This window comes from Erinaceus europaeus, chromosome 15 (assembly GCF_950295315.1).
Source record: "Erinaceus europaeus chromosome 15, mEriEur2.1, whole genome shotgun sequence".
In the NCBI taxonomy this organism is placed as follows: domain Eukaryota; kingdom Metazoa; phylum Chordata; class Mammalia; order Eulipotyphla; family Erinaceidae; genus Erinaceus; species Erinaceus europaeus.
In genome coordinates, this window is record NC_080176.1 from 37,352,055 (window position 1) to 37,368,755 (window position 16,701).

At 41.8% G+C, this 16,701-nt stretch overlaps 1 protein-coding gene across 1 annotated transcript in view; it reads left to right on the plus strand.

The window, feature by feature from the left end:
• Nucleotides 1–16,701, plus strand: part of LAMA3 (laminin subunit alpha 3) — a 266,943-nt gene that overhangs the window by 142,915 nt on the left and 107,327 nt on the right. Inside the window, exon 13 of the mRNA XM_060174081.1 lies at nt 10,547–10,684. Coding sequence (XP_060030064.1) covers nt 10,547–10,684 — 138 coding nt within the window. The remainder of the gene's footprint in view (nt 1–10,546; nt 10,685–16,701) is intronic.

The following is a 16,701-nucleotide window of genomic DNA, read 5'->3' on the forward strand; positions in this document are numbered from 1 at the left end:
TCAGTTAAATGTTTAACAATCAGAAAATTTGGTTTCCTATAGTGACCCAGCCTATGAGATTTCACTGAGGTTTGGCAGCTGCATTTTTCTTCCTCAAAAGGTGAGCCCTGAGGTGAAGCTCATCAACCACCTACACACAGACTGTGTCAACTGTGGTGAATAATCAGAAATCATGACTTTAAAAATTAAGACTTCACAGGGAGCTGGGTGGTGGTGCACTAGGCTAAATGTACACAGTACAAAGCACAAAGATCCAGGTTCAAGCCCCTGGCTCCCCATCTGCAGTGAGGTCACTTCACCAGCAGTGAAGCAGATCTACAAATGTCTGTCTTTCTCTCTCCCTCTCTGTCTTCCCTTCCTTTCTCAATTCCTCTTAGTCCTATTGAAAAAATGGCCAGAGTAGCAATGAATTCGTAGTGCAGGCACTGAGCCCCAGTGATAATCCTGGAGGAAAAAATAAATTAATCAAATTAAATTAAATTTTAAAATAAGACTATCTGGTCGGACTCCCAGAGGTGGGGTTGTGGAGCAGCAGCAGCTGTGTTTTTCTCCTCTCTTCTCCCTGGTCAACTAGGAATACCAAAGGAGACTACCTGGGACTGCAACAAGACAGAACTAGATCAATTTCAGGAACCCAGTAAATCACCAGTGAGTGCAAACACGTTTGACTCTCAGACAGAGAGGAGCCTAGGGACAGATTAAGTGGCTGGTAGCAGTATGGTACCAGTTGAGACATGACCTCCAGTCTGTTTCACTAACAAAAAGAAGGGATAGGGAATCCCCTAAGACTCACCAAATGCTACTGTGAGTCTCCATTGCTACTGCCCTCAGAAGCTGCAACAGCAGGAGGGAGGCCCTGTGCTGACACCAGGGAAGAGAGAACTAACCAGGAAACTCAAGAAAAGTTCTATACCTCTCTGGTCTAGCAGTGGGGCTGTGAGAGTCTCTTTGCATGACCACTGTATTATCTCTGCCCCACCCTGCTTTATCTCTTGGTCAGCAATGAGGGATTAAGCTAACAAGCCTACTTATACTTTAAAATCCCTCAGGCTCCCATAGCCTAGGGGGAAGAAAAAGAACAAAAGAGAGTTTTAAACCACTGTGCTCAGGGATTAAAATAATATTGAAGCAACTGTCAATTTCCACAACTGTGAACCCTTGAATTACCTTATTTAGACACAAGTCAATCCAGGCAAGAGTGATCAGTAATTTAAAAAGTACTGAAGAGAAGGACCTCATAACATACTATATGAAATGGTTAAACCAACAAGAAGAAATTTTGGAGAAATGAACTAGGACAAAAGTCCAGTTAAAAGCCCCCCAAAGGTTGAAGCACAAAATAATGAGATCAATATCCAAACACTAATTAAGGAAATAATAACAGGAGAGAAAAGAGTTTGAAATAATTGTCATCAGAAATGCAGAAACAACTAATGAGACTCTGGAAGAAAACACTAATTATCTGAAGGTTATTAGAGAGCTGAAAGCTGAAATAGCTAAGTTAAGAACACAACTAGCTGAACAAGCCAAAACAGTATCAGAACAGGGAAACAAAATAGATGAACTCCAGAAAACAGTAGAGGGCAGAGAGAATAGAATCAATGAGGCTGAAGACAGAATTAGCAAGATGGAGGATGAATTAGAGACAACTAAAAAAGAAGTAAGAGGTCTCAAAAAGAGATTGAGAGATTTTGAAAACAACAACAGAGACCTATGGGATGACTTCAAAAGAAATAATATACACATTATTGGCTTACCAGAGGAAGAAAGAGAGGGAGGGGAAGAAAGCATTCTTCAAGACGCAATAGCTGAGAACTTCTCTAGTCTAGACAACAGCAAAGACATAAAGGTTCAAGAAGCCCAGAGGGTCCCAAACAGAATTAACCCAGAATTAAAGACACCAAAACACACCATATTTAGAATGAACAGGAACAAAAATAAAGAAAGGATACTGAAGGTTGCAAGAGAAAAACAGAGTCACTTATAGAGGAAAACCCATAGGATTAGCAGCAGACTTCTCCACATAAACACTACAGGCCAGAAGAGAATGGCAAGACAACTATCGAGTGCTCAATGAGAAAGGCTTTCAACCAAGACTACTGTATCCTGCTAGACTGTCAGTCAGACTAGATGGAGGCATAAAAACCTTCTCAGGCAAGCAAAAGTTGAAAAAAATCAACTATTACCAAGCCTGCCCTGAAAGAAGTTCTTAAAGGTCTCCTATAAATAGTCAGACAACAATAAACATGACATCTATCAGAAAACTCTAAAAATCTATAAGAATGATGTTAAAATATCTTCAGTCTTTGATATCAATAAATGTCAATGGCTTGAATTCCCCTATTAAAAGGCACAGAGTAGGAAAGTGGATCAGAAAACAGAACCCAACAATTTGCTGTCTACAGGAAACCCACCCAACTCAACAAGACAAACACAGACTCAAAGTAAAAGGATGGGAAACTGTCATAGAGGCCAATGGCCCATAAAAAAAGCAGGAACAGCTATTCTCATATCTAACATGATAGACTTTAAAATCAATAAAATTAAAAAAGATAGGGATGCTCAGTGGAACAGTCAATCAAGAGGACTTAACAATTATTAACATTTATGCACCCAATGAGAAGCCATCTAACTACATCAAGTATATACTGAAAGAGCTACAGCAATATATTAACAGCAACACAGTCTTAGTAGGGGGCTTCAACACTCCACTCTCTCAACAGATTACTCAGCAAATCAATAAAGAAATGAGGGAGCTAAATTAAGAAATAGATAAACTAGAACTATTGGACATTTTCAGAGTCATTCACCCCAAAAAACTGTAATACACATTCTACTCAAGTCCACTTGGGTCATTCTCAAGGATATACCATATGTTAAGCCACAAATACAGCATCAGCAAATTCAAGAGCATTAATTCTAAAGTGGAAATAAACTAACACTTAACAATCAACAAAAGATTAGTAATAGTCCCAAATTGTGTAAGCTCAACAGTACACTACTTAACAAATACTGAGTCCAAGAGGAAATAAAGGAAGAAATCAAAATGTTTCAAGACTTCAATGAAAATTAAGACACAAGCTATCAAAATATTTGGGACACAGCTAAGGCAGTACTGAGAGGAAAGTTCATAGCCATGCAAGCACACATTAGGAAACAAGAAAAAGCACAAATAAACAGCCTGATTGCACATCTTAAAGACCTAGAAAAAGAAGAACAAAAGAACCCTAAAGCAACCAGAAGGACAGAAATCACTAAAGTTAGGGCAGAAATCAATAACATAGAAAATAAGAAAATCATACAAAAGATCAATGAAATTAAATGTTGTTTCTTTGAAAGAGTGAACAAAATTGACAAACCTTTAGCCAGACTCACAAAACAAAAAAGGGAGAAGACGAAGACCCACATAAATCAGATCATAAATGAAAGAGTAGATATCACAACAGACACCACAGAAATTCAACATATAATGTGAGGCTTCTATGAACAACTATATGCCACCAAGTTAGAGAACCTGGAAGAAATGGATGATTTCCTAGATACCTACAAACTTTCAAAATTGAATAAAGAGGAACTAGATAATATGAACAGGCCCATCACAGCTAATGAAATTGAAAAAGTTATCAAAAACCTTCCCAAAAATAAAAGTCCTGGACTTTGGTTTTACAAATGAATTCTACAAAACCTTCAAAGAAAAACTAATACCTCTACTTTTAAAAGTCTTCCAGAAGATTGAAGACACAGGAATACTCCCTTCCAGCTTCTATGAAGCCAACATCACTTTGATATCAAAAGCAGACAGGGACACAACCAAAAAAGAAAACTACAGACCAATATCTCTGATGAACATAGATGCTGAAATATTGAACAAAATTCTAGCCAACTGGATACAGCAGTATATTAAAAAGATTGTTTGTCATGACCAAGTGCAATTTACCCCAGGCATGCAAGTTTGGTTGAATATATGTAAATCAATCAATGTGATCCACCACATCAATAAAAGCAAGACCAAAAACAACATGGTCATATCAATAGATGCAGAGAAAGCCTTTGAAGATTGTTTGTCATGACCAAGTGCAATTTACCCCAGGCATGCAAGTTTGGTTGAATATATGTAAATCAATCAATGTGATCCACCACATCAATAAAAGCAAGACCAAAAACAACATGGTCATATCAATAGATGCAGAGAAAGCCTTTGAAGATTGTTTGTCATGACCAAGTGCAATTTACCCCAGGCATGCAAGTTTGGTTGAATATATGTAAATCAATCAATGTGATCTACCACATCAATAAAAGCAAGACCAAAAACAACATGGTCATATCAATAGATGCAGAGAAAGCCTTTGACAAAATCCAACATCCCTTTATGATCAAAACACTACAAAAAATGGGAATAGATGGAAAATTCCTCAAGATAGTGGAGTCTATATATAGCAAACCTACAGCCAATATCATACTCAATGGTGAAAAAGTGGAAGCATTTCCCCTCAGATCAAGTACCAGACATGGCTACCCACTATCACCATTACTATTCAACATAGTGTTGGAAGTTCTTGCCATAGCAATCAGGCAGGAGCAAAGAATTAAAGGGATACAGATTGAAAGAGAAGATGTCAAACTCTCCCTATTTGCAGATGACATGCTAGTATACACAGAAAAATCTAAGGAATCCAGCAAGAAACTTTTGGAAATCATCAGGCAATACAGTAAGGTGACAGGCTGCAAAATTAACATTCAGAAGTCAGTGGCATTCCTTTATGCAAACACTACATTAGCAGAAGATGAAATCCAGATATCAATTCATTTTACTATAGCAACAAAAACAATAAAATATCTAGGAATAAACCTAACCAAAGAAGTGAAAGACTTGTATACTGAAAATTATGAGTCACTACTCAAGGAAGTTGAAAAAGACACAAAGAAGTTGAAAAATATTCCATGTTCATGGGTTGGAAGAATTAACATCATCAAAATGAATATACTACCCAGAGCCATCTACAAATTTAATGCTATCCCCATCAAGATCCCAAATACATTTTTTTACAGAACAGAACAAATGCTATAAATGTTTATCTGGAAACAGAAAAGATGTAGAATTGCCAAAACAATCTTGAGGAGAAAGAACAGAACTGGAGGCAACACGCTCTCGGATCTCAAATTGTACTATAGGGCCATTATTGTCAGAACTACTTGGTACTGGAACATGAGTAAACACACTGACCAGAGGAGTAGAATTGAGCACCCAGAAGTAAGCCCCCACACCTATGGACATCTAATCTTTGACAAAGGTTCCCAGACTATTATATGGGGAAAGCAGAGTCTCTTCAACAAATGGTGTTGGAAAAAATGGGTTGAAACATGCAGAAGAATGAAACTCAACCACTACATTTCACCAAACACCAAAGTAAATTCCAAGTGAAAAAATGCTCCAAGTCTTTGATTGCCAGAGAAATGCATATAAAGACAACAATGAGATACCACTTCACTCCTGTGAGAATGTCATACATCAGAAAAGGTAACAGCAGCAAATGCTGGAGAGGGTATGGGGTCAAAGGAACCCTCCTACACTGCTGGTGGGAATGCAAATTGGCCCAACCTCTGTGGAGAACAGTCTGGAGAACTCTCAGAAGGCTAGAAATGGACCTACCCTATGATCCTGCAATTCCTCTCCTGGGCATATATCCTAAGGTACCCAACATACCCATCCAAAAAGATCTGTGTACACATATGTTCTTAGCAGCACAATTTGTAGTAGCCAAAACCTGGTAGCAACCCAGGTATCCAACAACAGATGAGTGGCTGAGCAAGTCTTGGTCTATATACACAATGGAATACTACTCAGCTATTAAAAATGGTGACTTCACCATTTTCAGCCGATCTTGGATGGATCTGGAAGAAATCATGTTAAGTGAAATAAATCAGAAACATAAGGATGAATATGGAATGATCTCACTCTCAGGCAGAAGTTGAAAAACAAGATCAGAAGAGAAAACACAAGTTAAACCTGAACTGGAATTGGCATGTTGCACCAAATAAAAGACTCTGGGGTGGGTGGAGAGGAGAATACATGTCCAAAAAGGATGAGAGGACCTAGTGGAGGTTGTATTGTTATGTGGAAAACTGATAAATGTTATGCATGTACAAACTATTGTATTTACTTTTGAATGTAAAACATTAATTCCCCAATAAAGAAATTTAATAAAATAAAAACAAAAAACTAAGACTATCTTTTGGCCTGGGGAGAAATTTCAGCCTGTTATAGCACCTACTTGCATATTGGGACCCCAAAGATCACAGATTCAATCTTTGGCACCATTTTTATGCCAGAGCTGAGCAGTGCTTTGCTTTTATCTCTCATAATAAAGCAAACAAATACAAATTTTGATATAAAAGGGCTTTACGTCCTTATTTTGTAGGGTTGATAGAGTTTGCCTCTCAATAGTTTACCAAAATCTCCTGGGCTCTTGGGCCAGAAGTCAGAACCAGGGATATTAGTGGGTTTTGTTGACAGTTTCAGGCAGGGCTGGAGGGAGACCTTTGAGGGGCACTGCTTCTTCCTGGAGGAGTGGGGTGGCCAGACTGCTGAATTTGGCTCTCCTTAAAGTTACAGAGTGGTAGAGGGAAGGTACTCTCTGTGGAGCTGAAAGGGTCAGGTTCATGTTCCTTCTGCTTTCTCTCTTACTTTTGTTTCCCAGTTGTACCTGAGCTCCATCAAAGGGACAGAGGAGAGTGAGGGAAAGCAGTGCTCTAGACCAGGGATTCACATGGGCATCTCCCCTCTAATCCTGTCTCAGTGAACCTCATCAAAACACTTCCAGCCTTGGAGGAGCCTGACACCTCCTAGAACTGCTTTCCAAGTTCTAGTGAAATATGCTCTCCAACTGACGTGGCATTAGAGTAAACCCTGTATGCTGTTATTCCAGATGTGAACTCATGTTCACAAGAGGCTCCAACATTTGTTTGTGATGACTGCCAACTCTCGCTCTAGGGTTTTCTGAATAGGTTTTCTGATCTTAGTATTATTTTTCATTTGGAGGGAAGTGGTGAAGTTAGTGACCGTAATTTACACTCACTGAGCTCTTGTCTAGCATCAAGGCTCACCAGCACTGTGATTTGCCCTCCATTTGAGATGAAGTTGATTGCCTGACCCATTGAACTTTTGAATCAGATAAACAGAGGCCCCAGATGTTATGTCAGTTGGTTTGGTATTTCTAGACAAAAAAAATGTTCTTGCCATTTTGCTCTGTATTGCCTTAAAGATGTAAAAGATCTTTTTGAAAAAGAATTTAAAAGCTCTTCTAAGTTGGTTTTGCCAATTATAGGCCTACATTTGTGTTTTGTATTAACTTAATTTACTCCAGATGTCTCTGAGTCCAATGAAAAAATGGAAAAATACGTTATAACTTTTCCAACAGCACAATATAAATATGTTGTCAGTGCAAGATTAACCTTTTTCTTCCTGTTATGTTCTAAAAAGTCAGAAAAACTAGAATGAAGAAGAGCACAAATTCACTGGCTGGTGGGAAATAATGCAGCAGGGGAAACTTCTGACTTGAAATAAATGTTCTTGAGAGTTTTCCCAGCCTCCCCAGGGCCCGTAGGACTGAGGTGGGGTGAGGTGAGGGGTGGAGTTGTGATCAAATCAAATTCTGTGCAAGTTAATTTGATAGATCCTTTTAAGTATAATTCAGATTTTTTTTTTTTTTGTCTAAGAGAGCACTGAAGTGGTTGGCTGGAAGAAAACTTAGAATTTTAAAGATTTGGTTTCCTGTAGGGCCACTTAAGTTAAGAGGCAGAAGGTTTCAGTTTGTGGAGCTGACTGCAGAAGGGGCCAGCCTGCTTTTTCCAAACTGAGGAAGGTCTCCCAAATCATGGATGCCTGAAATAACAAGAGTTCTGCTGACTTTGGGACTTGTCTACATAGTGTTGCTCACTCTGTGAGTCTGTTTACTACAAGAGAAAAGGGAGACGTAACTTATAGGAATCCCTATCTCATAGTAGTATTGCAAAGTCCGTTAGAGAACTTGTGTCAAGAACATATGCAAGGAGGGTGGGGGAGATTGCATAACGATTCTGCAAAAAGACACATACAATGGGGTGGACAGAAAGATAGATCACCTGGCAAGATGCCTGCACTGTGATGCACGCGGCCCACTCAGGAGATGCTACGGTGGCCTGTCTTCCTCCAGTGCTGTGGTATCTTTTCTCTATCTGAATGAAAAAGTGGTCCAGAGCAGTAAAATCAAGTGAGATCCTAGTTCTAAATAAATAAATGACAAAATAGCAAAAACCATATCCATGGTCTGGACCCATATGAAAATTTCAGTGGTTATTTTTTTTTTTCATTTAACAGAGATTGGGTTGTTGTGATGTAGTTTTTACACAAATAGGTCATGACTTTTCCAGCAACCCCAATACCTGTTTGGCATATTCTAGGAACCATGACCATACTTGATGCTGTAAGCACATCAGGCAACCTCTCTGTCTCCTTGAACCTAACTGTCCATCATTCTCTGTGGGCACGTGTCTCAAAGCAAAAAAACAATGAGAAGTCAATGAGAGGCAGTAAAGTGTTCAGAAACTCTGAAGGACCTGGGTCAAAACAAGGAACCAGATTAAGATATATGTAGAATCTGACAGTATTCCCAAGAGCAAGAAAAGGGCTGCCTTGGGAGTCGGGCGGTGGCGCAGTGGGTTAAGCGCAGGTGGCGCAAAGCGCAGGGACCGGCATAAGGATCCCGGTTCGAGCCCCCGGCTCCCCACCTGCAGGGGAGTCGCTTCACGGGCGGTGAAGCAGGTCTGCAGGTGTCTATCTTTCTCTCCCCTCTCTCTCTGTCTTCCCCTCCTCTCTCCATTTCTCTCTGTCCTATCCAACAACAAAGCAATGTCAACCATGGCAATAATAACCGCAACGAGGCTGCACCAACTAGGGCAACAAAAAGGGGGAAAAAAGGCCTCCAGGAGCGGTGGATTCATGGTGCAGGCACCGAGCCCAGCAATAACCCTGGAGGAAAAAAAAAAAAAAAGAAAAGGGCTGCCAATGTTGGAGTTCAGGTTTGGGGTTTGGCAACTCTCACTGATATTTGGATTGAAATGGGAAGTTTGGTGCAGACTGAGTAATTCACAGTTTTGAAACAGTATACATGTTTCAAAGCTGGTTCTCTGTCTTCACCTCCAGGGTGTAACTGAATCAACCATGGCTCCTTGAACAACCCCTGTGACTTTAGCTGTCAATGTCAATGTCATCCTTCCCCAATTGTGTTGTTCAGTGGTGCCCCTGCTGTCCTCCAACCTTCTGCAACTACTCTGACTACCTCTACATGACTAGTTTTTCTGAATTCACTTTCCTAAAAAGTAAAAATATCAAAAAGAGCCTGTTCTTTAACCGGATTCTCCAGAGGCACAGAATCAAAAGGGTGTGTGTGTGTGTGTGTAAAAAGAGGGAAAGAGAGAGAAGGAGAGGAAGAGGGAGAGGGAGAGGGAGAGAGATAGCGATCATTTTAAGGAATTAACTCACTCACTTGGAGACTGGCAAGTCCAAAATTTTCAGGGCAGGCTGGCAGGCAGAGATTCAAGAAGAACTGATGATGCAGCTTAAATTCAAACAGTTTAGAGCCAAAGATCCCTTCTTCCTCAGGGGCCTCACTCTCCTTCTGAGGTCATCAGATGATGGGTTGAGGTCCTCAGTTATATGCCCCTCTCTAGTGACTTGATCTCTGCATACAGGCCTGCAGGGTACACAGGGCTATGAAAGGACATTGACTAAGATGGTAGCAGCTCTGAGTCCTTGTGCTGTTGTCTTACCCAGAGCTGGAGGAGTGTCTCTCTTATCATTCAGATTTAGTTTCTTTCTTTTTAATTCTTTTTTCTGTTATCTTCACTTATTTACTGGCTAGAGACAGAAATTGAGAGGGAAGAGGAAGATAGAGAAGGAGAGAGACAGAGAGACAGGTGCAGCACTGCTTTACCACTTGTGAAGCTTCCCACCTGTGGGTGGGGACTGAGGCCTTGTACACTGTAAAATGTACACTCAACCAGGTGCACCACCACCCAGTCCCTGGTTTAGTTTCTTGGTAGGGTGCTTCATACTATGCCAATAATTCATTTGCCTCTCTTCTGGATTATAAATATTTGGTGACAGGAAGTGTGTGTTTTTTTCATATTCACCTCCACACCAACTCCTACTTCCTAGTTTTGGTGCCATTGAACACTATAGGTCTTCAGTCAACATATGCTGGTTGGATGAATGTGAACTAGGAGGGTGAGTGAACTAGCATTAATTGACAGTTCACTGTGAGACAGGAATTATCCCCACCTCTTTTAGAATTATCTAATATCCACAGCAGTCATGTCAAGTGGACATTAGCACAATTTTCATTTAAGAAGGAGAAACTAACAATTGAACCACTAAGTATCTTGCATCAGGTTTCAGATCTAAGAAGAGATAGAGATGGAACTTGTACTTGCTGGTCCCAGCACTGGGCTTTCATCTGGGCTGCTATTCTCTCTCTTCCCTGGGTTTAACTGCGATTTCTTCTTCTAGCTTGCCAGTGTTCACCTCTTGGCTCCTACCAGACTCCCTGCAACCCAGTGACTGGACAGTGCAAATGCTTTTCAGGGATCACAGGGAAGCAGTGTGACAGGTGTCTATCGGGTGCCTATGACTTCCCCTACTGCCAAGGTAAGGAAGACATCAGTTCTGGGCATGGGAAGCAGGCTACTCTGAAGTGTGTGCAACTAGCCACCATAGGCCCACCAGTGATCATCTTTTAATGCAACCTTAATTTACCAGTTCAAGTGCATTGGCAACACATATCAGAAGGCATGTCCACATTTACAACTGCAGATGGATGAAGTAATTTCTTCTTAGCATCGTTTTTTATTTTACTTTTTAATTTTTTAATCTTTATTTATTTGATAGAGGCAGCCAGAAATTAAGAGGAAGGGGGAGATAGAGAGAGGAGACAGAGAGACACCTGCAGCACTGCTTCACCACTTGTGAAGCTTTCCCCCTGCAGGGCTTGAACCCAGGTTTTTGCACACTATAACGTGTACTCAACCAGGTGCGCCACCACCTGACCCCTTTAGCATCATTTTTAATTCCTGTGTTTCATAAATTTTGTATTTTTACTTTATTTTAATGAAAGACCAGAACACTACTCAGATCTGGTTTCTGCTGGGGATTGAACCTGGAACCTCAGCCTCAGGCATGAGTTTATGCATAACCATTATGCTATTTTCTCAGCCCTAAATTTTGTTTTGTATGTGAAAAAGGTGGCCAGTTTTAGGTGAAGTGAGCATGCCTTATTCCCCTTCCTAAGATCTTGTGGCTTCTCTCTCATGACCCAACATCTTTTTTAAAAAATATATTTTATTGATTAATTATTATTGGATAGAGATGGCCAGAAATTGAGGGGGAAGAGGAGATAGAGAGGGAGAAAGACAGAGAGATGCCTAAAGCCTTGCTTCATCACTCGTGAAGCCACCCTGCCTGCAGGTGAGGACCAGGGGCTTGAACCTGAGTCCTTGTGCACTATGATGTGTGTGCTTAACCAGGTGAGCCACTGCCTGGCCCCCCCATGACCCAACATCTTATGGTGCAGCACTGTTGTTGGCTCCACTATAACACTCCTGGCAGCATTTTAACAGTGCCCCTTTGGTGGTGAGAAGATCAGAACATTTGCTGTTTCCATTCTTCTCTTTCCCTGCCACTGGGACTGTATGATCACTCATCAGTGAGGGATAAAGGGTGGGGAATAGGAGACCAGGTCATATCAATCTAAGGAGAGAAATGATGGAAAACCTTTTAAAATAGCATTCTGAGATAAACCTCAGAGTAGAACGCTGTGCAGCTTTCAGAGGAAGACCTTCATGGTGAGTACAGACCTTTGAAGAAAATCCAAGTATGCTTTGTACTGTAAAGGCCACCACTAGGTGCTTCTGACCTTCTCCTAGACTAGACCAGAGTAAGAGACCATCTCAAAGACAAATAATTACATGATTGGGCGAAGGATCCAAAGTCATGGGGAAGTTTGTCCCAAATCTATGTATAAATATGTCCTAGTAAGTGTGTTCTGGGCTCCATTCCCTGAATGGTTCCAAGGTCCCTTGCCTAAGTGTTTCATTTCCCTCCCCTCCTTTGGATGCCACAGAGCTGGACTCTGCAGTGTAGAGTTAATCTTCTAGGTTTGGAGAGAGTTAGCCAAGGACAAACACTGTTGTGGAAGGTTATGAGAGCTCACACCCCTCCATTGCAGAGAAGAACTGGGATGTGGTTGTGCTCTTTGCAAAGGACCATGCACTTCCAGAGCCTCCCTCTGGCCCTGCTGCAGGAGCTTCCAGCAGCCACAGCTCTGAGTAGTATTTACACAGCGTCCTATGTCAGGGCCTGGAAAGTCGCATTCATGGCGACTTTCCAGGGCTAGAGCCTGGGGAAGGAAGCCACCGAGATCTGCAAGGCTGTGTTGGCGTTACAGAAACGTAAGACAGAACATCAAAACTGACTAAGGGGAGAAAATCATGAAGGAAAGAAATAGAACAAAGAGAGACGTTAAAAAGGATGAAGTTTGGGAGCAGGCAGTAGATGCTTCAGTTGAGTGCACATGTTGCAATGTGCAGGGACCTATGCTCCAACTCCCTGTTCCCCACGAGCAGGGTTGGGTGGGGGTCCTCCAGGGTGGTGAAGCAGTGCTATAGGCTTCTCTGTCTCTTTCTCTCTCTATTTCTCTCTGTCAATATCCAATAAAAGAGGGATAAAAGTCTAAGACACACTTACAAATAAGAAAACAAGGTATATTATGGGTTTATTTAAGTTGTCTACAAAACCAGGTTTGGGACAGGCTTGCCAAAGACTTTATTTCCAATTTTATGTGATAGTAATACCGAGGCATTGAAAGGTCCCAGTGTACTGAGGTTTTATTAGATTTGTAATTTTATATTAACAGAGGCAGGGAAACAGACTAATTTTAGAAATAAGTTTAGGATAATTGAGGAGCCAGCTGGGGGTTGTGAAGAATTGAGTCTTGGGCACCCAGAAGTAGTAGTAGGTGATGCAGAAAGGAAGTCAAGGCAGGATGGTCAGAAAAAATGGGGGGAAATATAGACATAGACATAGACGTACACATAGACATACACATAGACATAGACATAAATAGATAGTTATAGAGTCAGCCCACATTAATGATCTTGGGAGAATCCCTGCAGTTTCCACTGGAGGGGATGAAGACACAGAACTCTGGTGGTGGGAACCCTATGGAATTATACCTCTATTATCTTACAATTTTGCAAATAAGTGTTCAATCACTAATAAAAAACATAAGAATTAAGTCTTGGGGAGGGCAGGATAGGAGATAGCTCACACGGCAGAACACACACTTTCCTGTAGCCACAAGCCAACACCTATGAGCATCTGTCTGCACAGGAGTAGTAGATCCTTGATCTCTCTCTCTCTCTCTCTCTCTCATCCAGTATATGAAAAGAAAGAAAAGATCCTACTGGAAGTGGTAGAACCATGCAAGAACAGAGCCCAAGTGATCAACCTGGTGGCATCATATAAAGTAAAATAAAAAGAAAATGTACAGGTTGGCTAAGAAGTGTACTTTCTCTTTCTTTTTTTCTTTTCTTTTTTTTTTTTTTTAGTATTTTTTATTTATAAAAAGGAAACATTGACAAAACCATAGGAAAAGAGGGGTACAACTTGCACAATTCCCACCACCAGATCTCCGTATCCCCTCCCCTCCCCTGATAGCTTTCCTATTCTTTAACCGTCTCGTGTATGGACCCCAGGTCATTGTAGGATGCAGAAAATGGAAGGTCTGGCTTCAGTAATTGCTTCCCCACTGAACATGGGCAAGTCTATCCATACTCCCAGCCTGTCTCTCTCTTTCCCTAGTGGGGAAGGGGTCTGGGGAAGCAGAGCTCCAGGACACATTCCTGGGAAGCCTGGTTGGCATCATGCTAGCATCTGGAACCTGGTGGCTGAAAAGAGAGTTGATATACAAAGCCAAACAAATAGTTGAACAATCATGGACCTAAAGGCTGGAATAGTGCAGATGAAGTGTTGGGGGGATCCTCTATTTTGTAGATAGCTAGTGGGCATATTTTAGTTATATTTCCAAGGGCCTATAGCTATACTAGTGTTTTTTTTTTTTTTTTTTTTTTTTGGTTGTTGTTGTTGTTTTTGCCTGAGCCTGAAATCTGATATGCAGGCGGATCCTAATTATTGTCTGGGGAGATGATGTCATGCCTGGCAGAAGGACCAGAAAGCCGGATCAGGGAAGAGAGTAGATCCATAATATGGGAAATGGGTATAAATATTGTTGACTGTAAACCCCATCGATTTGATGTAATCTGGGGCCCATAATTAGCTTAGGAGCCTGTGTGACCACTGCATCTCCCTGTAGATCTGAGCTCACATTCTGTGGTCATGAGTAGGAACACTCCAAGCTGCTCCAATATCCACCCATCTTCCTCAGGTGTAACATAGAGTATGTTGTCCATCCTTCCTTCGGAGGATGGAACATTCTCTACCATTGTTGATCCAGGTTGAGGGCAAGGCCCTATGGGGGCCCACAAAGGGGTCTATTTTGTTGTTCCTGTTAGAAATGACTGGTAACAATGGAGAGAGGGATTTATTTGAGGTCTAGGCACATCAACTCTGTTTGGGAATCTCAGGACTCCCCGATTAGGGCCCCAACTGGTGGAATGGCCTGATAGTGACTAAAGAGTCATCATTAAAGTATGCCAGTCTCTAGCCTTTATTCAGCTTTGCAGTCTTTGCTTTGATGAGGTTAGCTTTGGAGTGAGTGAGAGAACTGTAATAGGAAGTAGGTGAGGAGGGTATCTAAGTCTAAGTGGACACTATTTCATTATGAAGTTGATACTGACTCACTACAGACTATTGTGTATTTTTGCTTTCAGGTATATATTTTGCCCTGATTTATGGATACATGTGAACATATGCTCTATCTTACGGGACATGGCCTATATCTAGGTTTTGGGACTTTGTTAGGAAGTGAACCTCCTGGAATGGAATTAGAGAATACCATGAAAGGAAAGGTCTCACCCGAGTGATGAGGGTGAAGGGTTTGCATTCATGCCTGATGTCTCTGTACACAGTCTGAGGTGAAGCATGCTGAGATGGTACTCATTGCATTGATTAGGCTGGAATTGCTGGATGCAATATCTTTTGGCCTGACTTGAGAGAAGCATGCAGGGAAGTGAGCCCCACCCCAGAGGTACCAGGATTGGGGGAAACATAGGCTCTATAGAGGAAGCAGGAGATTCCTGTTGTCTTAGGGTTTAAGAAGACAATAGATAGTCATTGCAATAATCACATTGTTTAGCAATTGGGCTAACTTTGAAAAATCCCTTTGTTAGGATTTGCTGTATCATACACACCCTCACCATATTTTATGTCCTTTGACATTGTTTGCATATAGCTATGCCACTGGTTGCTTTTGTTCTCCCTGGACTAAGCTTTTAAGAGAGTCAACATATCAAAGACTCAGCCTATGTATTAAAAAGACTCAGTCTGTGTTTTAAAAAGTTTGAGACATTCAATCAGTTTTCCCCTTTCATATTACTTAGTGATTTATATGACTAAAAATTGATAGGAGTGTACATAGACACCATTCCCACTACCAAAAGACTGTGTCCCATCCCATCCCAACCCCACAACCCCCACCCTGCGCCATGAAGCTGAACATCCACTGTCAGTCAGAGTTCAGGGTGCCAGTATGCCGGGCTTGCTTTGCGGAAGGAGACAGACAACCAGGGACACATGGCTGAGCAGAGAATCAGTATTTCTTTATTCACAAGTGAACGGTTCAAAAAACGAATCTAATCACAACCCAATTCTCCTGCCTCTCTCTCCTCTGGCAGAAGAGTCAGGAACCCAGGAAGTATGTAGGATAGGGGGCGGGGAGAAGCAAGAAGCGTGAAAAAGCAAGGACTAAACCAAAATCTCCCGGAGGCAGGGGGAGTGAGACAAAAACCTTGTAACAGAATGACCATGTAAATAGACCACAATGTCAAGCAATGTAACGGAAGGGATCCCAGAAACAGAACTAGAAGCATACCAACAATTTCCCCTTTTCTTTTTAACTAATTGACCATAGTATCAGGAGTGTGGGGTGAACAGAAACCTATATCGTACAGGCATTTAAAAAAAAAAAATTGGCACAAACATGGAGGAATAAGTAGTCGAGCAACAAGAACCAGTGTGATGCCAAGGGAAGGCCTGAGGGGGGCGTTTCTTGCCTCTGTGGGCTTCTCTTGCCTCTGGGGCATTTCTTGCCTCGACGGGCGTTTCCTGTCTCTGTGGGCATTACCTAGCAAGGAGGGGAGGTATGGCCTGTATAGTCCCAAGGCATCTCTGCCTGCCATGTCTGCCTTGCCCGCCTTCCTGACCCCGCGGCTGAGCAGCATGGAGGGAGCCTACGTCCAACGCCCTGCGCCCCATGGTGGTGAGCAGGCTCCTGCAGGCGGGTGGCGGGCAGAAACCAGAGTGTGGCCCAGAGTGAAAAGTTCCAGAGACAGAGAAACTGTCTCATGAAGAAAGGGCAGAGGCCTTTGGAAATCTCTTCATAAGTAGAAAAGCAGCCCATAGTGGATAGGTAGCCAAACGTCTTCACTTATCTGAGGGATCGGCAGGTTAGGTCCCACATTGTCGCGCCATATGTCAGTCATAGTTCAGGG